The following is a 23,479-nucleotide window of genomic DNA, read 5'->3' on the forward strand; positions in this document are numbered from 1 at the left end:
TTGGCAGATCATGGTCGGGATATAAAAGCCTGCTTGAGTGGCTTGGATCTGACTGAAGCTGAGCTGGAAAGTGACTTGATGCATCCAAGAAACAGACTGAGCAGGTTGCAAGTGACCCATTCTCTATCACTCAGTGTGGGCCACCAGGTTAGACTCTGTAAAACAACGGGAGCTGTTTTCCCAGTGCTTAGAGGTCTTTTCCAACCTTAATGATTCTATGATTCTATGATTCTCTCAGCCCTTTTTGAAAATGGGTTCCCTTTCTGCTAGCCAGCTGCAAATAGTATTGTGCACGATTGCCTTCCACCTACAAATATTGAGATCCTTTTAAAAAAGTAGGCAAAAATTCTTATCCTGCCCCCAAGCTTATCAGTAGGGAAATTGAAGCAATGATCATGTTAGTGGCTTGATCTGCCTGTGTGATCAGGAAGCATAGCCAGGATTAGCACAACGGAAAACTGCTAATTGTGCAGTTGTCCCTGGTAAAACCCTTCTCAGTCAGAATCAAATGAGTGCCTAAATGTGGCTGAAAGGCATGTTCCAGAACCCATGAGCCTTGTCTTGTTCCAAGCAGAACCTGTAATTTAGCATTGAAAGCTTCTGGGATTCAGACATAACAGCAATTTTTTAAGAAAATACTGAACAGGGCTAACTGCTCATCCCTTTTCCTACAGCTCCCAAGAAAGACCAGTATGAAAGGAAACAGTCTAATGCTTGCGAGAGTCATCCTGTGGCAACTGATATGTCTAATTTCAGAGCAAAAGTACTTCTGAAGGAGAGAGGACTAAAACAGGGGAGGGGAGAAGTTACCCTGCGGGAGATTGTCAACAGATGTTCCATTATAGTTCAAAGAGTGCTAGCAAAAGGCTTCTGCTGCAGGGATATATTAATTCTGGGCAGTTCATCACAGGGAGACCTGTTTTATGACTGGGAGGATACCTCTGGTAACTTACTTAGCTCTTTATTTGAACTGTGGGTGGGGGATTGGGTCTACCTGTAAACAGAGAGGGAGCTGAACAGTAGAAACAAATACATACTTATTTTCTTGCAGCTGTGACCAGTGTCCGTCTGATCAAGATCATGCTGGTTTTGTGGTTCAGGGAGTTATTTGGCTGATGGGTCTTTCAAAAGAAAAATTATTACAGAGGAACTGAGGCTAACCATTGTTAAACTGCTGATGCACGTGAAGCAGACCTGTGTTGAATATCTCTTTTAAGTATATTTATTAGACAGGAAGTGGGAACAAGCGCAAGGAAGGCTGTGCAGGCTGTCAAGCAGATGAATACATCGAACCCTTTGTCTTTAAAATGCACAAATCTATCAAGTTTGACACTGTCTAGCACCCTATCTATGCTTCCTTCATGAAATAGTTAATGATTGCTTATAAAAGCTTACTAATGTTGCAGAATCAGCTACGGTGGGGGATCTAGTTTGCAAGCTATGTATCACCAGCCACAATGAGAAGGTCCTCTTCTGGGCAGTTCTAAGTGCTTTACCTTCTGAGACTGTTTTGAAGTTGTGCTTTGGTAAATGTTGATTTTTCTCAGATCTGTGAGGAAACATGTCCCCTGCAACATTAGAGCGGGTAAGAGTCTTCATTCGAATGTGGTTGGATGGGGAAGTTTGAAGACCTTGATTATCTTACAAAGTGATGGGGGATTTAAAAAAAAACCCCACAAATTATTTGGGGGGCCTCATACTGATGGAGACTTTTGTATTAGCAGTCATGGTCTTCCATGACTGCTATCACTTAGCTACATATCAGTAGGATCACAGATTTGGCTGTTTTATGGACAGGAAGTGCATGATTTCTTTTTTCTTTGTGGGGGATGGAAGGGAGGATTGGAGAGAAGATCCCTCTCTCGCTTCTGCTATGCAGTGAAGCAGAGGTAGCAATTAGATGGGAACACCCCTGGCAGAGGCTCAGGAGGTACCCTTAGAAAAACTCTCCCCCTACCCCTATGACAAATCCACATTTATACGGAATTGAATGTTGTTACAGAAAATTGAGTAGAAATAATGCGGAGGCGTGCAGTCTGCTGTTTCCTTCCTAGGTGTCTGGGAAATGACAGTAGGCATTTTCTGTTCTCCCCTGGGTATGAGAAGAACATTGCTTGGCTACTGGCTGAAAGCTTCCCAGGTTATGCATCATTTCATAGCCTTCATTACTGAAAGTTTACTGCTCTGCCTCCCTGGCTTGCTTCTGCGCTCCTGCTCCCTGGATCGTGCAATGCCTCTTTCATTCTGCTTTAAGTGGTAGCAAGCACAGGGGACTATTATCCGTGGGAGAGCCTCTTGGGGTTGTTGGTCTTACCAGATCCACATGCTGCCTTGTCCACTCCAGTGTTTCTCATGGCAATTTCTCTGTCTCCAAACACTGTCTGTAGCCTTATTTACAGACTTGCAATGTGACGTGATGGTGAAAATACACAGTGTCCAGAGCTAAACTACAGGCACTGAGCCATGAAGGACAACCGAGTGGGCAGAGAACTGGCATGTAACACAGGTAGCCCTGCCCTTGGTACAGCAGCTCTAGCACTGTCACTTTTCAGGTGCTCAAATCCCCTTCCCTTCAAAACATGAGTCTGGAGAGGGGAGGAGGGGAAGGCAGAGAAAGCAGATGGGTCTCAAACTCTGCTTTTCTTTTCTCTGGGTTTCTTTCCCTCCTATTTAGCTTCAAACGTAAGTGATTTGATCGATTCTTGTCCTTTGCTAATTAATAATATAATTGTGCCTTCCCTAGGAGGCATTAAAACTAAGCCTCATCAAAGCGAGAGCTGTGTTCAAAGCGACATACAGAAATTGGCAACAGTTGTTTTCTGGTTCTGTCAGTTTGCTTTGCTGCACGGGAAAGATGAAGCCCACACAACTGGCCCATGGTTCATCTCCAAACCTGGCCACCTCAGAGAGATTGCATCACCTGGCTGGGAGGTCAGAACTTGGCTGGGCAAAAGCAGTAAGCTTCGTGCCTCCCGAGGCTGGCTGCCTGCACAAGCCTGTCCTGCTGCTGCCTCTCCAGCTAATGCAGATCTGCTCTGTGCTACCTCTCTAACAAGGCAGCTCAGCAGTTTGTTTTGCAAAGGATGAATCAGCTCTGAGTAGGGTTGGTGGTAAAAAGGCAGAACAGAGGAAACTCCGACGTAAACCACCAGAATAATGCTGACTTCAGACCTGAGAAGACTGGCTTAGTTGTAGCATGTTTGTTCCGTTACTTAGTTCTTCTGTTTTGTATGGTTGTATGTTGGGACAGGACTGAAATCTCTGCAGGGTTTAGAGTTCACCCCCAAGTCTTCAGATTACTCAGCAAGCACTTTACGAGGCTAAGAAGTCTGTGCTCTCCCCTTGCTCTAGATCTTCCAGGGATTTGCTTTTATAGATTTGTTGTGGGAACTCTTTCAAAACCAGCAGAAGCCCAATGACCAAGTAGTTTCACCCACCATATTTTGCTTTTGCAGTAGAAAATCTTATAACACAAACAGTCTATGACATGAGCTGGATGATTTTGCCCAAGTATTGTAACAGCTAGGAGAGACTTATTAGCTCAGGAGAGACTCTTATGAGATCTGTAGCACGAGCTGGGCTTTTGAAACAAACCATGAGTGCTTACCTCCCTGTGGGTCTGAGCTCCAAAGGGAAGAGTTCAGAACAGTTATAAAGCTAAACAAAAAGAAGTGCGTGCCTTTCAATTTGCTTTGTCTTCTGTACTATAGAAAGAAGCATGACAGATGATGCTACTTAGGTTTGGATTAGGCTGGCTTTCAGGATATTTCTGTAAATAGAGTTCGGGGTTACAGCTGACAACAGATGAGAATAAGAATATCTTCAATCGAGGCAAAGGAAGAGAGTCTAAAGGTATATGTTAGATTATTGGTCTAGTGTGGTTCTCTAAGACAGATTTCATCTGATTTGACCATATAGAAATTAATCTCAGTCAACCCAGACAGGGAATGACCCTGACAAGAAGCAACACAAGCAGGGAGTGGTGTCCTTCTGAACCCTCAGAGCTATGGTTTATAGCTGTCTGGCATTTTCACTAGTATCAGCTCTATGAATCTTCCTACCCCAAACTGCTGCTGTGTATCTATCACAGGATTCATTGTGATCTACAAAAGCTTTTCAGTTAGATGTTTGCAATGAAAATACGAGGACCGGGACACCTTTGGCATTTGTAACTTTATTGCAGAAAAAAAATCCACTATTAACATATTTTACAAAGAAAGTTGCACTTTGGTGTTGGGCGAGTGTTCTTCCTCACCCCTTTTCCCTGGACAGAGATGCATGGGAAACCAGAACAACCAGCCCCTGCCCTTTTGGTTGTGTGCAGAGACACTTTCCAGCTATGCCAGCCTGCACCAGTTCCAGCCAGGATGGAGTTCTGTTTTCCACCACTATCTTGCCTCTCTTTGTGCCAAAAACCAGCAGCACCCTGCCCTCCGGCAGGGGAAACAAGTCTGTAGCTAGGGAGATTGCTCTGTGCAGACAATGCTTGATACAAAAGCTTTGGAGTTGTGACAATTGCCCTTTAGTTTTCATGTAATAATAGTAGGAGAGAACCAACCCTTCTTCCCTATTTTACTAGGCATTCTTACAATAAACAGATGCAAGGCTAAAGCCAGTAGCTGAACCCAAACTGCACTGCAGCCATTTGTCAGCCACTTCGGAAGTAGTAACACGGGAAGGAGGAACTGTTGCCTTACCCAGTTCATCTATTTGACCCAGACCGGTTCTGCTCCATCTTTGGGCAGATAATTTGAGCCTTGCTGATGGGGAAATTCCCCTTTCCCTGCTAAGACCAGCAATAACAACACTGGAAAAAAAAGGTACTTTTGCTAGTGTGGCCTGGTATCTGTCCTTTGTGGGGTCAGTGAGTGTTGCTACTGAAAGGAGAGGAGAGACTGAGGCTTGTAAGAGCAATGTGGTAGATAATCTCTAGCCCTTGCTGTATCCTGAGGAAGCAACTGGCTTAGTCAAAAATCAAACACTCTACAGAAGTCATGTATTTCTCTTCACCTGCTGTCGAACATGAATTAGAAAACAGGAGCAGGTATTAATTACATGAAGACTTTCATGTCATGCACACTCTGATCTTTCTGAGACAAGGGCACCAAAAGATCCTCAGACTTAGACTCACAGGCTCTGGTCCGTGCGTTTCCTTGAGGGGCCTCAAGAGCCTTGGATGCGTCTACAGCAGTGATATTTGAGGCGAAAGTGCAGAATCTAATCAGCCTAAAACCTAGAAAGGGAAGGGGAGGAATGCACCTACATCCAGGATCTGTCCTCATGAAAAGACACCAATTGGCTCAAAGACCAACATTAAAAGGTAAAGGAGCTTTGACCTTGCATTAGCAGAGGGAGAGTGCAGTACTAGTTTTGTACAACAACTTTCAGCAACCAGATGCTAGCAGCAAAATGGGAGGTACCTGAGGAAAGGCATGTGTCAATCCAGGCAGGGAAATGGACTCTAAAGCATTTACTGAGCCTGGGCAAGGAGTTTATGCATATACTGAAAGCATCAAGTATGGGAGACACAGCTTCCTAATTTTGGTGAGACCAAATTAGTGTGTCTAATTGGCAATAGACTGAGTCCTATCAAGCCCTGTTAAGCTAAAATTATGTTCATTTTCCTCCCAGCAACTTCAAAGCAACATCAAGTAGCAAGGGCACTTCTCCAGTGGCCACAAAACTGTTTTCCCTGGTTAAAGAGAAAAGGTATTCTTGTAGGAAGGAAGCAGAGCAGTCTGTCATCCTCCTGGTAGGTGTTTCAGGATGGGCAGTGCCAATTCCAGGACTAAAGCTGAAACAGGAACAAAAAAAGTGCAAGAAAAAAAACAAAACAAACAACCTTAAAAATACAGAACAAGAGGGAGCCCAAGAGAACTGATTTCCACATCCTCGGCTCCGTCAGAAAACAGCAGTCTCCTTTGCTAGCACTGTGCTGACACCGCCAGTGTTAAGAGCTCTTGTGTGGATCACTTGCCCACCTCCTTTGAAAGCAGCAGCCACCAAGATGGACAGAAGAGATCCATGCAAAACGTGATGGCAAAGGCTGTCTTGGCTAATTGGTCACCACACTAAAAGGAGGAGGCACCTCTTCAGGGCATTGTTTCGAGGAGAGCCTGGAGGACAGGGCCAGACTTGGGCTCTGATTCCCAGCATAAAAACTTCAACACTGAACTATTTAAAATGTCTAAAACCAAAAGCCATCTGAAAAGGATCTTTCAGTTGTGTGCAAATCACAGCCCCTCATTCCTCAGCAGATCGTCTGGGACCAAGTCCTCAAGGCCTTCTCCTCTGGGAAGTTCAGCCGGCCAGGACAGCCAGAGGACAGCCTGGCTGCCTAGTAGCTGTAGAGTGAAAGAGGGGTGTCCTCCATCATGTCATCCTAGAAGCAGAGAAGAGCATACTTTAATGAGATGTCTGCAAGACAGCATACAGTCTCAGCCTGGAAAAGTGCTGTGCAGGCGGCACAGCCTTCTCATCCACACTGTCACAGCGTGGCCATCTGCCCAGCAACCCACCTAAATGCTGTCCCTGTGCAATTCCTGGATCTTTGGACTGTCACTTTCCCCTCCTGCTGCAGCTTTTGGAGAGAAGAGGTGTATGCAGGAAGAGCCTGCCTGCTGCAGGGATGTGGAAAACCCTGACTGTGGAAAACTCCACTCAGCTTGAAACAGCATAAGTTTGCTTGCTAGCTGCAGAAGGGAATAGGTACTCCTTTGTCCCAGAAAGCGCAGTGCGTTAGTTGCAGCTTCCCCAGAGCTAATCCAGCCTCTGAAACCCTCATATCTTTTTATATCTTTTTGACAGACAGACAACATTCTCGGAAGGGAGCACAGAATCTGCTTTGTCATAGTCACAAAGCAAATATATCAGAATACAGGAGGAGAGGCTAGGAAGGTGTAATTTCAGGGGAAGTTTGGATGGAGCTCCCCTTCCTCTCTCTGTTTAACCTCTTAGCATTGCCCTGCAGAGTAAGGGGAAGGCAGAGAGTGGTCAACCTTGAGACTTGCTCTCTTGATTCAAACCCTGGATGGAAGGAGGGGGACCTAAGAGGGAGCAGGAGTTGTGATCAGCATTCTTGCTGCTGCAAATACCCACAGCATTGCTAATGTAGCAGAAGGGGAACTACAAAGCAGCCAGTAGTAAGCCAGACTATGTCAGGCTGGGCTGAAGGCATTACTCACCATGGGCAGGTCCTGCAGGCGCCGGAACTCCATGCGGCTGTTGTGCTGGCGGTATCTCAAGAAGCCCACCAGGCCTAGGATGCCCACCATGACAATGAAGACGGAGATCACGGTGATTACCAAAGGATCAGCCCTCGTTGTGTCAGCCAAAGGAGAACTGGGTAGCTCTGCAAGGATACCAAGGGAGTGAGGCCAAAGGAGAGTCTTCAATGGCTGCAGTAACAAAGCCTTGTCTTTTCTGGTTCTGCTCAGTACAACCGAGAGGAAATTTGAGGCACCCCCAACCCTTTGCCATGTTTTGCGAGAGCAGGGACAAAAGCAGAGTATTTACCTGGATTTTCGTCATCACCAACATCCAATACAGAAGCTTTCTCGTGCATGGGCTCCAACGGCTGCTCCAGTGTAGGTGTGCTGGTGGGGACGGCAGCTGTGCTGGTAGATGTGGAGCTGGTCACAGGGGGTCTCACTGTCACAGTACTGGAGGCGGTAGCAGAGGACGTGCTCCCTATGGTGGAGCTGGGTGCAGAAGAGGTTCTGGGCTCCATGGTGCTCTCCTCTGTGGCACCCGCAGGACTCGTTCCTGGCCTGGTTTCAGACCCTCCTGCTGTGGGCCGCATGGTCTGCCCATCAAAAGGCCCCAGCTGAGAGCTGTTAGTTGTTGCTGCAAAATAGGAACAAGCAGTTATTTCAAAGGATAAAGTGCAAGCGCACTGTTCTGTGGGACTGGACGAGATGGAAGCAAGGCTATAAGGAAGACTGCTGGGACTATAGGAAAAGCAGCTTATCGACAACTCTTTGGAAAACAAGCAGGTCCTATAGCGCAGCCACAGCTGAGCCACGCTATAAGCCACAGTGCTTAGAAAGTCCTCTTGGTTTTCATGCGCGCCAATCTGCAATGTCAGCCAACTGCAGCTGTCCCACAAGGCCTGTCCTCTGGGGACAAAGGACAAGCAGAGAAGCCTCAGACAGCTCTGCACAGAGCTGGGGATAACCCCAGAGCAAGAGACTGGGAAAGATCTCTCATCCCTCCTTATAGGGAGCACAAAGAGGGCTGCCCAGGGACTGGGTAGCAGCATCCCCCGAGGCTGTGTCCGTGCGTCACAGAACAGCAGGATCCCGTGACACAAGCCAGGGCAAAGGATGCGGTTGTGCATGAACACCATGCAAATCAATGGTCAATCGATATCTGCCTTGCATCAGGGGTGTATGACAGCCTGGCAGGCCCCAAGGTGTGTGAGACTGGGATTGCAGACCCTATAGCTAGTCCCCATGCTGCCCAGAGGGATCTGAAGGTAGGGTAGGGGTTCCCATGATTGCCCAGGGATGGATGGGCTGATGCTTGTGCCTTGCCCATCTCCATGCTTTGTGTTAAGGGAGGGTGCGCTGCCCCATTTTGCAGGCAGCAGGGAAGGTTCTTGTCGAGCCCCAGCCCTGGTGCAGGAAGAGCCCAGCTGGGCAGCACTGCTGAAGCACGTTGTTTCGGATGAGATATATAAAGGATTTCCCTGCACACAATCAATGTCCTCATCAGAAAGCAGCCAGCACAATTAATACCATAATTAATGGGGTTTGCAAAGAGGATGCTGAACTAACAGCATCTCTGCAAGTCAGTCCCACTGAACTGGCCCTGCTTAATGGCTCATTCCCCTTTTCTCCCTCTCTCCAGTTCCCATGAGAGTTCACAGAAGTTTCCAGGTTGTGCATCCTTGGGGCAGGACTTTCTGCACAGGCACTAAAGGCAAAACCTCACCCGGCACACTGTTCAGAGGAAGCGTAGGGGTTGCGCTGCTGGCGTCATCCATTTCTTCCGTTGTGCTGAAAGGCTCTGTGACTTTGTGATTGGGCTGGTTTTCTTCCAGAGTGCTGGCAGTCAGGGTAGGGAAGGGGATTTCAGTGCTGCTGTTGGCTGACAAGCTCATGTTGTGGTGCTCACGCTGTGTAACTGTGACATCCCTGGGGCTCGCAGTGGTGGAACCCTGCAGTCTCTCTGCCTTGGTGCCTACCATGGGGGTGGTAGGGATGGAGGCATCCTCCACCTCTGTAGCGTGGACTCCAGTGGCATTGAGTGATTCAGCAGTCAAGTTTTTCTCCAGGCTGGTCTCGGGCATGGCAGTAGTCACTGGACTGAAGTCAGAGGCTTCCCTTGGCTGATGTGAGGTTAGCACAGTGCTAAGAAAAGGTGTCACCGAGGTCTCTGCTGTCTTCTGTCCCTCTCCTACGGAACAGAGTTAAGAAATGCTGAGAATTTTGTCAAGAGATCCCACACTGAGAGGAGAAACAGAGGAGGAGGCCAGGAATTGAACCCCTCCATCCCTTTAACTCCGAATCCAGCACAGGTTCACACTTGGGGAAGGGGTTCAAATAGCTCCTCTGTCCTCCTGGCCTCTCTGAGGCAGGGACCTGTCTTCACCCTCCTCCCTCTCAAGCCCTGTGCTCCTGTTCTGTGGGGTCAGCATCACTAACCCCTCTACCCTGGAACACCTCTTAAACCTTTTTAGAGGATTTTTTTTTTTAAAAGTACCACCTGAGACCTGATTCTGTGAGAAACTTAGATAAGTCTTCCTTGGTTCATTGAGAAAGAGTCAGAAGTGGTGCAGAAAAAATACAAGTGGGGAAAAAGTGGAAGTAGATCCTCTAGCTCCCCGGCCTGATGAAGCGTAGAAAAGTGATGATTAAAACATCTGTGGCTGGCAAGGGTAAAGCGTATATTGCTAGTCATCTTAGTAGTAGTGTGGGCTTGCTGCTAGAGGGAATGGTGAAATGGGTAGCAAGAGAGTACTACAGCTAAGAGAGCTGGTGGTGTACTTTGGGAGCTGCCTTCACGAGCTATTTATGAACACATCACCACCATAAAGTGCAACTGTTGTCATAGAAATGGGGAGCTACTCAGCCTCCCACTACAGCAAACAGGACCAGCTTCCCTAGCGGGTTCCCCCCTGGATCCACAACTGCTAGACAGTGTGACAGCGTGCGGGAGGAGGAGAACCACAAGGCTCTTACACTGCCTGTTCATAAACACGGATCCTGTGAGGGTTTTTTAGGGTGTAAACAGAAAGAAAAGAGAGAAATGTAGCCACATCAGGATGGACTCTCCAGACAATTTAAAAATATCGCATGGTCAATATTTTGATGATTTCTGTTCAAGTTTCTACCCAAGCCACAGAGGCGTGATGAGCCAACTACAGAAAAAAATAAAGGTACTAAAGAAAGTCCATCTTCATGCCCACTCTCTCCACAGTGGAGAAGCATCTGAGGCAGACGCCGTAACCAAGAAACATTCATCCACCAACAAAGCAGCCCACTCTCATACTAAGGCTTCGGGGAAATCTCAGCAGTTTTTAAAAGCTCTTCAGAATGGACACAGTTATCAGAGCTCTTCTCCAGCTACAGCACTTAACAGGCCCTAAAAAAAGGCACAGTACATCTCTCTCAAGAGACCTTCACAGTACCCTGACCAGCTGGAGAATTCAAAACCTCGAAGCAGCCTGTCGGAGCTGTGCTTCCCCGGCCCGGGGCCCCAGTCCCAGGAGAGCTCCTGCGGGACATGCACAAGCGGCAGCACAACCCCGCTCGGCACGTTCGGAGAACAAGCCCTCAAGGGGAGCCCCAGCTGGGGTAACTTAAACGTGAAGACTGAAGGCGTAAGTGGTGCTCCCTTTGGCCTCGCCTGGATCCAGCTGTCTGTGGCCAGAAAGTGCCTCTAAACAAAGCAAGCTGCTCTCTGAAATGGAGCTAAGGTGTAGGATACGGTTACACCAGTAACACCTGGAAGGAAAAGAGCTGAGCACTGCATTTCCTGGGATCAGGCACCAAAGCTCACAGCTCTTCATGCGACAATTTCCAGCCCTAAGCCCAGCATTGCTATTCAGCACGCTGCCTGCTGGATGAGATCCCAGCAGCTCCAGAGCCTGCACTGGGCAATGCTGAAGGATCCTGGCTGGGCATTGGCAGATGCTCGCTCTGTAAACACCCGACTACCTGCGCCTACGCAGCAAGAGACGCCCACAGAGCAGCGCTGTCACCGTGGGGTAAACAGGAAAGGTGGTGGCCAGGTGCCCGGCCAGCGGTGAGCCTGGCTACGTGCTGTGTTGAATAGCTGGCCTGTGCCTGGGACAGCCTCCCACGGGGTGGCAAGCTGTGGCTGGGGTCATGCAGAGGAAAGATTTGGGGAGAGCTGTCTTGCACAAAGGCCTGAGCAACTCTGAAACAGTCGTGCCAGTTTCTGTCTAGGAAAGGAAAGCCAGGGGGAAGGCGGACGAGTCTGAGCCCTACACGCCAGGGCACCTCCCCGCAGTGTCAGGAACTGGCATCCCTGCCAGGAGGTGCTGTGGGGCAGGAGGGTTTGTGGGGACAAGCGGCCCCCCCCCCCGGCGAATAAGGATGGGCTGTACACACAGCTCCCTGCTGTCTGCAAGAGGCAGAGCTAGTGGGAGTAGTATTTCCCTAAGCTCTTCTCTCCGTAAGTAGCCACACGGCTCCTTCCCGCAGAATTGCCCGGTGTCCAAGACCGCCAAAAAAGTGGTGCCCGGGCAGATGGGCTGCTCCGGCCCTGCATCCCACAGGAACAAAGCAGGACCATTGCAGAAGGGCTTGTGCTGTAGCGGCCGCTGGCCCGGGTCTGGCGTAACAGAGTGCTGTGGTGTGTAAAACCTGGTTTATATAGAATTGCAGAAGAGATGTTAAAATTGGCAGGTATGGAGCAGGAAGGGGAACTGCTGGGGCAGCAGGGCACCCGCTCAGAGGCCTTTGAGCACGGCAGGTGCTGATGGCACCTGGATTAGCAGGTCATCCAGCCCAGCACATCACAGCACACCCAGCTCAGGAAACAAAGGAGAGCCTAAACCAGGCTAACACAAAGACTCAAGCCATTAAGAGATGATGGTGGGAAGATAGAGAACAAGGCAAGAGCCTTAAGATGGGCAAGGAACAAAGGACAGTGAGTAAATCCTGATCACTCGGGGACAGACAGACAAAAGATCACCATCACCGTCTGTCAGGTCCTATGGTGTAAGGGCACATCCAAAGCCAGCACACAGTCACCAAGCAAAGCACCTGGGGAAATACCCGATAGGTGCAACTTGTGCTTGTGAGCATGTGGGTGTTAAGAGTGCAAGCACTAATGAGTTTTACTTCAGTTTTGTTTTAAAATAAAAATACTCCCCCACAGAGTCTTGCACTAAGATCTGCTACATCGTTGCTGCTGCAATGCCACAACTTTGTTTTCCACAGTTTTACCAGCCAGACAGGCAACCCATTCCCACCCAGCTCCGGTGCAAACCCTGCAGCACCGTGGGGGAGAGCACGGCCCTGCTGCGAAGCTGCTGCGGCTGGCTGTGCTGGATGAGACCCAGTAAACCCCACGCCAGCTGTGATCCTCCAGGGTCCAACCACCTCCAGAGTGGTTTGCTCTGGATCCTTGGTGCCCGACAGGTCGGAAAATCCCCAGCTCCAGCGCTGTCGCTGCTGCTCCAGTCACTGAGCGATGATGTTTTTAGCTGTTTATCAGTTACTTATAGAGACGCAGGTCAGAGCTCGTTACTCTGGCGTCTTGCTGGAGGAGCTCTGCTTCCTGCACCGCGTGCCAGGGAGGCTGTGGCTGCATTGCCTAAAGCATCGCCCTCATCAGCTCCTGGAGACGAGAGGGAACCATGCCCCTCTTGTCTCAGATGGAAAGGGAAGGAGTTAGTGTGAATGCTTCACCTTCACTGGGATCTTCCACGGCCTGGCAGTTGCAGCACCTCAAGACAGCTGGTGAAGGTGCAGTCACTCTTGGATCCATAATAAAGCAACTACAACTGTACTGCAACTGAAGACGCAGGACCAGCTGCAAGCAAGAACTCTGATAATAACAGCATCTCTGTTTCCCTGATGGGGAACCAAGGGTGGGTTTGCTTTGGTTACGCTGCAGTGCCTGCTAAAGCAGAGCTGGCTGGTGGTCCCCTGGCTACAGCCCTGCTCCTGCCCCGTGTCTGCGCTAACCACCAGGCTCAGCCTGTGCGTGGTGAGAACCAGCGATCTCAGACCACATTAGGGCAGGGCTGGTGGACTTGGAGCGGCAGCTCCCATCAGACAGTGCTGACTGCAGTGACCTCTGTCTGGGAAACGAGAGGGGCGAAGGAAGAGAGTGGCCCCAAGGGAGGAGGGATGCAGCCAGCCGAGAAGCCCCTGCCTTGGACAAGGGTGGGAAAGGCTCCCTGCTCTGTGAGGGAAGGGAGGGCTCTGAGCCCACGGCTTCGGCCCCTCTACAGCGCTGCATGACGACACCAAAGGACCTCCACGCATCAATCTGAGCTCCCACCAGCTCAGAGCAGACATGGTATAAATATGCCATAACGGATAGGAGTGAAGGAAGCTAGCTCTGCAGGAGATGGGGCCATTCCTGATTTGTGCTCCCTGCCCAAGTTTCAGGGCTGGGGCCAAGCGAGGGGCTAAGGAAGGTTTGCACAACCAGCACAGAGCACTGCCGCTGTGTCAGGGCAGTCACGAAGAGCGGGGACGTCTCCTCCATCCTCTGCCACAGCAGCCACCCCACAGTCTATTCATTTCTCAGAATAAAACAAGGCAGCGAGACAGAGCAGGGCCTCAGCTGGACCAACCTGTGGACGAGCTCTTGTCACAACCTTCCTGCCCCAGTCCCGGCAGCATCCTCTGCACCCTCCTTCCTATCTCAGCCAGAAACGGCAGCCTGAGCTCCCCGAGGGTCAACACAAACCCGACTCCAATCCATAGGCTTTACCACCGTTTCTAAAATCCCTCTTAGGGTGAGATACAGGAGAGCCACATAAAGTAAGGAAGCCAGCAGCAGGCTGGCTGCTGGGGCTCGAGGGAGAGCAGGGCAGGGGGGTGCAGGCTGCAGTCACCGCTGGAAGAGGTGCACAGAGACCCAGGCGGGAGCTGAGCCCAGAGACGAGAAAGGATCCACCAGGATTTCAGAAGTGCCCGTGGGAGCAGGACTCCCTGGTGTGGATGTATCCTCCTGTGCAGGCTGTCACTGTCTGTGGATAGCACCTCGCTTAAATCAGCTTCCTACAGAATTCATGTCAAACCACTACTCTGATTCATTGAAAAGGCACCCAAACCCTTCTAAAATGCTATTTTTGTGCACTAACTGAATTCAATTTCCATTTAAGTGTAACAGCTCAAGTCGCAAACAACCTAGTAAAATGCGAAATTAATATAATGTTTAAAAAACAACAGCATAAGCTGTAACTTATATGTATTTAAGCAATTATATTATATCCTCTTGCTTAGCAAAGTACTCCATTAAGTGTAGAAATTATCTTTTGTTGCCAGTTATTACATTTTTATGGTTACCAACCAACGGTAATTAAACAACCTCTTCAAGGAAAAAGAGCTTGAGTATAAATGCAAATAAAACCAGATTGTGAGATTTAAAACCAAGGCTCCTCATTTCATTTAAAAGCAGAACTGGAGTAGCTGCTGATTAGATATCAGCCGAGCCTGACCTCTTCTTAACTCAGAGCTTGGAATAAAAAAAAAACCCAAGTGGCAGAAGAGATTTCTGGAGCCCTTCAGGTAGGTGCCAGATGCACCCAGGGATGCTGTAGAGCAAACACCCTCATCACGACGAAGCAAGGCTCAGAGACGCAGATCCAGTACGAAGGACAACTGCTTTGTAAACTCAGCTCCATTTTGATATCTTGCAGGACTTTGATGGAGGCAGGATGCCACTGGGCTGCATTTGCTGCAGGCTCCAGCGCTCCCTGCCAGGGCTGATGCCAGGACTGTCCCCATCCCCATCCCAGCAGCGAGGCTGAACGGGCTCCGTCTGCTGCGAGGAGTCCAAGCATGGGGCGCAGGGACAGATTGGACCTCGCAGCCTGCTCGGGGACCACAGCGAAGCTCTTGAGCAGCAGCAAGTTAATTCACCGCACCCCACGTGGCCACTGCGAGCTGAGCCGTGCCCTGTTGCGCAGGCAACAAAACTGGTGGGGGGCTGAACTGGGGGTGCCGAGTGCCCAGCGCGGCCCTGGAAAGCTGCCAGACCAGGCATGCTGCAGATCAAGGGCTTCGGTAAGGGACAGGAATAGAAGCAGGGTCTCCTGACCGAGAAGCTCCTTCCAGCCCGATAGGCAGGTGGCCACGAGCTGAGCACGAGACGGGGCTCAGATTAGATATGGGGTGATGAGCGAGCGCAGCGCTCAGGAGGGACAGGCCAGCACCCAGCCTGCCCGGGCAGGCAGGAAGACGCTTCCCTGGAGCATCTGCGGGTGCTGGGCCTCAAGCTTGAACCCCTGGGGAGCAAAAAGGGGAGCCAGGAGTGTGCCAGTGCTACTGCCTTGTTTGGTGGCCCTGCATTTGGGATGGGGACAACCAGCCGACAGCGGCATAGCAGAGCCGGGCAGAGCAAGAGTTGTGAGAGCAAAGAGCCCTGGAAACAACGCCATAAATGCCGAGCACAGGTTCTTCAGTACTAGGAAAAGCCATAAAGCAGCGCAGACATGCCCAGAGCATGCAGCGGTGCCAGAGCCTGAGCCGGGGAGGCGGGCAGCGCCAGCCCGAGCGCCTGCCTGCAGGATGCAGCACCCCAGGGTGGCACGTCCACATGAACCCTTCCCCACCCAGCCGGGGCAGGGAGAGATGCAAGAAACTTTGCTTTCCCACAGGTTTGCGTGAAGCCCCATCACTGATCCCCCATTTAGAGGCAAGAGGGCGTATCCCGAATTCCCGTGGCAGGGCAAAAGGGGAGAGCAGGCTGCCTTGCTCAGCCACCACTGTCACACCAGCCAGTTATTTTCCACTGCCACATGCTGCTACGAAACACCCTGCTTGGCAAGAAGGTGCCCAAGAAGCTTCCACGTTGTTTGCTTTGTACCTCGGTGGAAGGATTGAGCCGTGATGAAGAGCTCTTTGCCCAGAGGCTGCTGGGGACACACACGGCACCCAAGGCCTGGGAAGCCTGCCCTCCTCTGGGGCTGTGTAACCCCAATAATACAGCAAGAGCAGGGAGCTCTGGCATCAGCCAGCCCTGCCCCGCTTACCTTGGGAGTCACAGCTGCAGGGGAGGAAGCACTCGCGTCATTAGGAGAAAATTAATTAGCCAATTGCCTTAATAGCCCATGTCAGCAGGGAGCCTGGTCTCCAGGGCAGCATGGTGTGAGCTGGGGGGAGTCTGGACATCAGGAAATCTGCCCAGCCCCGAGCAGCCCCCAGGACCTTCCAGCTGTGTGGCTGCTGGTTTCGTGGGCCCTGGGGCTTGGAGGACGCATCCTGCCCTGAGCAGCCGCAGTTTGGGTCATGCAAGGCATGCCCTGGCCCTGCCCTGAGCAGCCCTACAGGGCTCAGGACACGGCCCTAGACCTGAGTGGTGCTGAGCCTCATGAGAGCTGCCCCACAGACAGGGGTGGGGACGAAGGCAGCCAGCATCACCGCAAGGCAGCCCCCTGGAAACCCCTGCAGCAAGAACTGCGTCTGCCCCCCCAGAGGGTCTCAGTGGAAAGGAAGGAGGGAGAGGGGCCTCCGTGCTTTGGATCGTCCCTGCTCCCCTTGGGCCCAAGGGAGCTGAAGGAGGCGAGTGCTTCGCCCCTGCCCAGGGAGTCGGGCCTTGGAAGGGCAGCAGGGAGCCAAGGTCCACCCTGCACCTGGGGCTAGGGGAAGAGCACGTGCAGAAATGGCATTGAAGAGTGGCGGCACGACATGATGGGGCTGGGCAGGCAGTGCAGGGTCGGTGGGTACCCCGCGCAGCTGGAGGTACCACCCTGAGGAGAGGACCGAGCTGTGGCTCAATTCTGGGTGCAGGAGAGCTGGAGCCGTCCAGCCAGGGTGGGGTTGGGTCCATCCACTCCCCTTCGCCGTGGGCAATCAAGGGGAAAAAAATCATGGCAAATCGGCTGCGGTGCTCTGCAAGCGGACACACTGCCCGCCTGTGTGCACGGCCCCCGGTGCCAACAGACGGGGCTTTATGCCCTTGTGCCGCTCCCAGCCCCACGCTGTCCCCTCCGCTTGCAAGGCAGCTCGGCGTGGGAGGGGGAGGCAGCAAAATGCCCAGACCAAAATTACTCGGGGTTTTATTTGTAAGGCTAACGGTGCTGGAGGAAGTGGATTTCCGCAGGCAGCGAAGAAAGGCTGCATTGAGAGGCCGGGCTGGGCAGAGCGCGGGGGATGCGGCAGCCCGAGCCCCTCTGCGGCCCCGCGGCAAACCTGGACGGGGAGCGGGAGCAGGCACTGCCGGACAGGGGGGGAAAGAGGATCCGCACCGGGAGCAGGGCAGAGACCAGCTCACAGAGCTGGGACAAGCCTGGTTTTGGACAGGTTTGACTAGGGACTGTCGACTTTGGGGCCAACCTCCGGGCAAACCTTTCCCTTCCCCCATCGCTGTCCTGCTGGGATTCTCTGGTGTCTCACTAAGGGTTGTGCTTGCCATGGGGCATATTTTATTGGTGGCATCTCTTCCTCGCCATCTATCTTCACAAAACATTTGCTCTCTCAACTGTGGCTGGGATTAGCTAGTGGATCCAAAAACCATGAGGACACGGGCCAGGCCAGCTGCACAAGTGCCATTTCCTGAGGCTGCAAAGGGACTTTGGGATTGGGACACTAAGCATGAAAGATCCCAGGAAAAACCCAGCGCAACCTTAATTCTGGTACATTCCAGCAGTTTGAGTCTTGGATTTTGCAGTGAGAGGGCTACTACGAGCCAGCTGGGGCAGGGGGCTCCCCGGGGGTACCCCAGTGTGCTGGGGGCAGGAAATGCTGCGAGACACCGAGACACGGGGCCAGCAGAGCCAGTGGCAGCCCCGAGCTCCTCCTCCTCTCGGCAATGGAAATCCTAAGTTGTTCCTCTGCCAGTGGCCAGTCACCTCCCCGCACCCCGTCACAGCACAGCCACCCTCGCACGGGGAGCGCAACATTACCCAAGGCTTCGTCCACATAAAGGGGGCTGGTTTGGGACTGTTTCCCCGCGCTTAGCCTCAAACCCAGCTAAATCGCATCTGGCACCCAAAACCTCAGCCTGAGCGCTGCTCTCGCTGCCGGGGCTCAGCCCTACAGGCACCTACGCTAGGGTTTTATTAGCTCAATTAGTTATTAGAAACCGAGTTTCTATGTGTCACCCCTTGGTCTCTTGCTGCCGCCACCATGCTGTGATCTGACCAGGGTCTGGCCAAGGGTTTTTTCTCAGCCACAAAGAAGAGGAAACACGTTTGCTTCCCGAGCCTCAGGCAAGCCCTTAAATGCCTAAAACCTCCGACTTTGTCACTGCCAGGGTCACGGGGGATGGCGACAGCCCTCCGACTCAGAGCACGCTCCCAGCCACGCGGCAGGGTTCGGTGGCGAGTCGGTGGATGGGGTTGTCAACGCCACGCTGCAGACTGCGCCTGCCCACGTGGGGACATGTTGCTCGTGGAGCCGAGCCGAAATCCAGCCTGGGAGAGGCTGCCTGGGACCGGGGTCTGACTCCCGCTCCGTCCCGGACACCGGCATCGCCTCCTCTCCCACATCACGACGGGACTGGCACCCTGCGCCTGCAGGGAGGCGGCAGAGCTCGGGCTTTGTCCGGGGTCCCCTCGGCTGGAAGCTCAGCAGCGGCTCATAAGCACCCAAGAGCTGCAGGGTGGGAGTCAGGGGGCTCGCAGAGCTGGATGCCTCCGGGCTCGCCGCTCCCCTCCCCGCCCCGGGCTCCCCGCTGGGCCGGGGAGGTGGACCCGACCCGGCTCCGCTGGCAGGGGAGCAGCGCCCGCGGGGCGAGCGCTGCCTGCAGCTGCCTTGTATGGGCAAGGCCGGGGCGGGCGGCCTCGCTGCTGCCTTGAGCGCGGGGCTCGCCCGGCTTCCCTCCCCCGAGCATCTGCGGGCGACCTTACCTGCGCGCCCGCCGGGCCAACGGCGCCCGGGGCCGGGGGCACTTCGCACGAGTTTCGGGGCCAGGCCCAGGGCGCTACTCCCCAGAGGTTTCCGTCCCTGGGGAGGGCTCCCCAGACCCTCCTCCCCCAGCCCCACCAGCGGGCGCAGGAGCCCGGAGCCCGGGCCCCGGCGCTGCCCCGACGGCTGCCCCCGGCGCTGCGCTCCCCGCCGCAGCGAGACCGGCGGCACCCTCGGGCCGCCCCCCCGTCCCGGCACCCCTCGGGCAGCCGCCCCCGGTACCTGGCAGGGCGCAGAGCAGGCAGCAAGCGGCGGCGAGGCGGAGCAGGGCGCGCCGCGTCCCCTCCATGCTGGGCCGATCCGCGCTGGCTCCGCCGGCGGCACCGGGGCGGCGCCAGGGCGGGGCGGGCGGCACGTGGTCCGGCCCCGGCTCCGGAGGCGTGGGGCGGGGGCCGCTGCCACCCCCCGCATTCCCGGCACTCCCCGCATCCCCGTCCGGTCCGGCCCCGGCACCCCCGGTCCGGCCCCGCACCGTCCCCGCCCGTCCCGGTCCGGTACCCGGCACCACCATTTCGGGCAGAGCACTCCCGGTCCGGTCCCGGTTCGCTCCCCGGCACCCTCGGTCCGGTTCGGCACCGCCCCCAGCACCGCCTGTTGGTCCCCGGCACCCCCGGTTCGGGCAGGGCACTCTTGGTCCAGGCCCACTCCGTCCCCGGTATCCTCGGACCAGTCACCCCTGGTTCGGGCAGGGCACCGCCGATCCGGTCCTTCCCTGTCCCGGGCATCCCCGGTCCAGTCCTGCACCACCCCGTCACCCCATGCTGGTCCAAGCGACCCCAGTCCAGGCCCTCACCATCCCCCAATCTGGTCCTGCATAGCCCCTGGCACCCCCACTTCTGCCCCATACAGGGAAGGGGACAGCAACCAAGCCCAACATGGGGCATTGCCCTGGGGCCCCAGCACTGTTTCGGCGTATCCGGGTCTGTGGGCACAGCTGGGTGCAGAGCTGCTCCAAGCACCCCTGGATGCTGCCCTGGCCAGGGCTGAGCTGGCTGCTCAAGATGCCACGGCTGGTTTTTCAGGGCATCCTGGAGCCCATGGGGCACCCCCGGCCCCACATCCCCACCAGCCCCTGGGGGGCTGGCCAGCCCCATCCAGGCATTGTGAGGGCTGAGCCAGCAGCCATCCTTCAGAAAGTCTGACCGCTCTCTTCTGGTCGGCATTTCTGAAGAAGAAACCCCATTATGAAGCTGGCGGTGGCCAGGCACCTGGCCAGGCACCCTGCACCCAGGCTGCTCTCCGGAAGGACCAAAAACCCCCTTGCAAATCCCTTGTCATGGTGCTTCCTCCCTGACCCAGCCTCATGTGGTGCAGCTGGTGTGAGCCCTCCTGTCGTGCTCCATCAGCTCTCATGGAAACAACAAGAAGGTTTGGGGGTCCTCTGATCTGGGAAGGTGCCCTTCACCCATAAGGTGCAAAGAATATGGGGTCTCGGAGGCATCTGAGGGCCCCACATCATGGCATGGTCCTTGCTGACGCTCTCTTGGGCTGCTTTGGCAGAGGTGGGGCTGTGGGTCCCCTTCTCCATCCCCATACCCGTGTCTGAGGCACCACAGGACAGAGGAGGAAGATGGAAACGGATGTTTTTGTTGCCTTCCTTTTTCAATGTGGGGCTCCTTGGTAGCTCCTGCCCTCAGTTCAGAGGCAGGTAAAAGAGAACAGGGTTGATCTCACGTAGAACTGATCACATCTTTTACTGGCTCTTTAAAAAAAAATAAATTAAATCTCAGCCCCTCATTGGAAATGTGTTTCTAGCCACTTGCTACTTATTGCCACCAAAACGAGATGTACCATTTTCTGGCATCCTGTTAAGGCAGAAGTAATTGGGCTTGTACAAATTTCCCCATTCTAAGGGGAATTATTTTAAGCATATTTACAACTTTTTGGTGAGTTATAGGAGTCTTCTGCTCCCCCCAGGCGCCACAGGGCTGCCTGGCAGAGCAAAGCCTCCTTTGCCTCCTTTGTGCCAGTCAGGTTTGTGCTCTTGGTGCCACAGTGTGCACCACCCAGCCCGGCACCTCGGAGCCTGCCAAATCTCACCAAGCGAGGGACCAGGGCATTTCCCCCCCCCCCATCCCTAGGGAGGACATGAGCTCCAGAGGACATTGGCGCTGCTGGCTGTGACTACGGTTCACGAGCGCGTCCGACGCCTGCAAGCTTCTGACTCAGGTCTCTCCTCTGGTCTCTCTGGAGACGCTGAAATGATATCCATCTCAGCTGGCTTATAGATAGCGGCTCTCAGTCGTCAAGGTTACTGGTCCCTCTGCTTTAATTAAGCGTATAGATATGGCACGGGGTATCTTCAACAGCTGGGGGACAAGGAGAGTGTTGGGCTGGCACTCCCCAAGGGGTTTGTGAGCGGCACGATAAACCTGGGCAGATGAGCCCCCCTGCAGGTCACTGCTATTACTTTAGCTGATCTCCGCACTCATTAGGATTATGATTAACACACTAATGAGGCACCTTCGGCTCCCCATGGCATGGAAGGGGCGGCTGGGAGCGAGAAATGTGACTTCTTTGGCATGACAGTGTCTTTGCAGTGACACTGCTGCTTTCCCACCCTGGAGAAAGGAGGAAAACCAAGGGGCACGTTAACGTCGTGCTGGTGCACTGCCACTTTCTCATGGAGCAAGCAAAAATATTCCCCTCAGATACCAGGCGGCAGCTCCCTATGCCCATGTGGGCTGTACAGGGGCTCTGACTTGCTCAGGGGGTAGTCGCCCTGGGCTGTTCTCGAGGAGGACTGAAAACACCCTTGCACACCCATGCAGCATGTAGACCAGACAGGTTTGGGTAGCAACGAGAGTTGAGGACTTAGAATAACTTCTAAAAGAAAGTTTTGTGCTTGAAAAACACGGCATCGACTTCTGCCAGTGTCACGCTCTCTCTTCCAGTGGCTTTATTTAGCTCCTGTCCTTTTGTTTCTGGCTGGCGGCCAAAGCGCGGAGCAGGCCAGAGATGATAATGTTGATTATGTTAATTTAATAGGAAGAAGCAGATAATAGAAAACAAGTGAGTGGAAAATACTGAGGGGAAGTAAAGAGTATAAGTAGGAGGGAGGGAGATGCTGGCCCTGGGAGAGATGCGTAAGCTCAGTGCTTGGGCTGTGTCCCACAGCCTGGGCTACGACACGGGTTGAGCGTCCTCTGAGCGAGCAGAGCAGCGGCGCAGCTTTGGTCCCGCTGCCACCGTCACCCCAGCGCAGCCCCCGCGCAATCTGAAGACCGATCACCTCTTTCACACAGCCCAGAGCTGAGTGGTCGCAGCAGCAGGAGCCCTGGGCAGAGGGATGGCAGCTGTGGCCAGCACTGCTGGGACGCGGGTGGTTCACCTGGGCTCTGGGTTCACGTAAATCATCCCATTTCTTGCGCTTCAGCCTCTCTGTCCTCTGTCCTTCGCCACCGGGCACCGGGAGCACCGCTGGCACGCATCTCACCCTGCCCTTGCAGAGAGCTGAGCGGATCCCAGCCTGCCCCACGTCACCTTGCAAACCTGCTTGTTCAGGAGGGCTGGGCATGATCAGAGTTGGTCTTGGAGTAAATGGGACAATATATCACCCCCCGACGGCTGCGCTCTCACCCTCCAGAAGCACTTCTCTGTGGGATGGAGAGAGGGGCTGCTCTCAAAGGGAGACAACTCGGCACTTGAAGGGATTTTTAGTTCTTGAGGGAGCTGGTAGCCAACTGACCGCAGCAGAAGAGCTAATTCAAGGTGAGTCATCCCCCCTCTCCCCAAGGTTGAAACATTAAACCAGTATTTTCTGAAAGGCAAATTAAATCCCACAAGTCAGAGCCAAGAAAAAGGAATTTATCAAAGAACAGAAGATGCTACTGTGTGACTTGCAGGCAGACCAAGGGAGCATTTGCTCAGCAGCCCGGGATATTACATCTCCTCTGTGGCTCCTCCAATGCAAAGAGCACTGCCATTCATCTATTTTTAATAACAGTGACGCAGGCAGTGAACCTGACTTCAAGGCTGGGAGCTTGTCTTCTCCCCCCTGTGTATCTGTCCTGACTCATCTTCCTTTTCAAGGGCCCTTCACAGCTTTGTAACCCAGCGAAGGAAGAAAACAAAAACAAAACTGAAGAAAAAAAGCAGATCAGGCAGCAAAGCATCAGAGACAGAGAACCGGCCTGGGCAGAGGAATAATAAACACTGGGACTTCGCTGGCTCAGGGAGCTGGGGAAAATTAAGGGCCTGGGAGATCTGAATGTATACGTTCAGAGAGCGGGATCTCTCAGGCAGCCAAGCAGGGATCTGGCGGCAGCAGCTGGGTGCTTGTAGGTCTTGAAGCTCTGTAGAAAGCCCAGCCTGGAGGAAGCAGGGGCAGAACTGAGGGTGCCCAAGGAAAGGGTGGCTGGGGGGACAAGCTGCAGAGCTCTGCTGTGGCAGAGGTCTCTGATTTCAGTGCCACAACA

The 23,479-nt window shown here is 53.4% G+C and overlaps 1 protein-coding gene and 1 long non-coding RNA gene across 2 annotated transcripts; one reads left to right on the plus strand and one right to left on the minus strand.

Moving 5' to 3' along the window:
* Nucleotides 1-5: 5 nt before the first annotated feature.
* Nucleotides 6-14,581, plus strand: LOC142084842 (uncharacterized). The gene is made up of 2 exons (XR_012674454.1): nucleotides 6-3,852; nucleotides 4,580-14,581. It is a non-coding gene; the product is annotated as an uncharacterized LOC142084842 (long non-coding RNA).
* On the minus strand, nucleotides 4,155-19,380 carry LOC142084836 (uncharacterized). The gene is made up of 5 exons (XM_075155927.1): nucleotides 19,284-19,380; nucleotides 8,935-9,399; nucleotides 7,516-7,845; nucleotides 7,185-7,351; nucleotides 4,155-6,382 (listed from the first exon to the last, which is right to left on the minus strand). The coding sequence occupies exons 1-5, from the start codon at nucleotides 19,348-19,350 to the stop codon at nucleotides 6,338-6,340; spliced, it is 1,074 nt and encodes a 357-aa protein (XP_075012028.1). The 5' UTR covers nucleotides 19,351-19,380; the 3' UTR covers nucleotides 4,155-6,337.
* Nucleotides 19,381-23,479: the final 4,099 nt, after the last annotated feature.

This window comes from Calonectris borealis, chromosome 8 (assembly GCF_964195595.1).
Source record: "Calonectris borealis chromosome 8, bCalBor7.hap1.2, whole genome shotgun sequence".
Lineage (NCBI taxonomy): Eukaryota > Metazoa > Chordata > Aves > Procellariiformes > Procellariidae > Calonectris > Calonectris borealis.

Coding starts and splice junctions, on each gene's coding strand:
- LOC142084836 (XM_075155927.1), bottom strand. CDS start 19,350: ATGGAGGGGACGCGGCGCGCCCTGCTCCGCCTCGCCGCCGCTTGCTGC. Junction 9,400..19,283: donor CCTGCTCTGCGCCCTGCCAG/GTACCGGGGGCG, acceptor TCTGTTCCGTAG/GAGAGGGACAGAAGACAGCA. Junction 7,352..7,515: donor TGGTGATGACGAAAATCCAG/GTAAATACTCTG, acceptor GTATCCTTGCAG/AGCTACCCAGTTCTCCTTTG.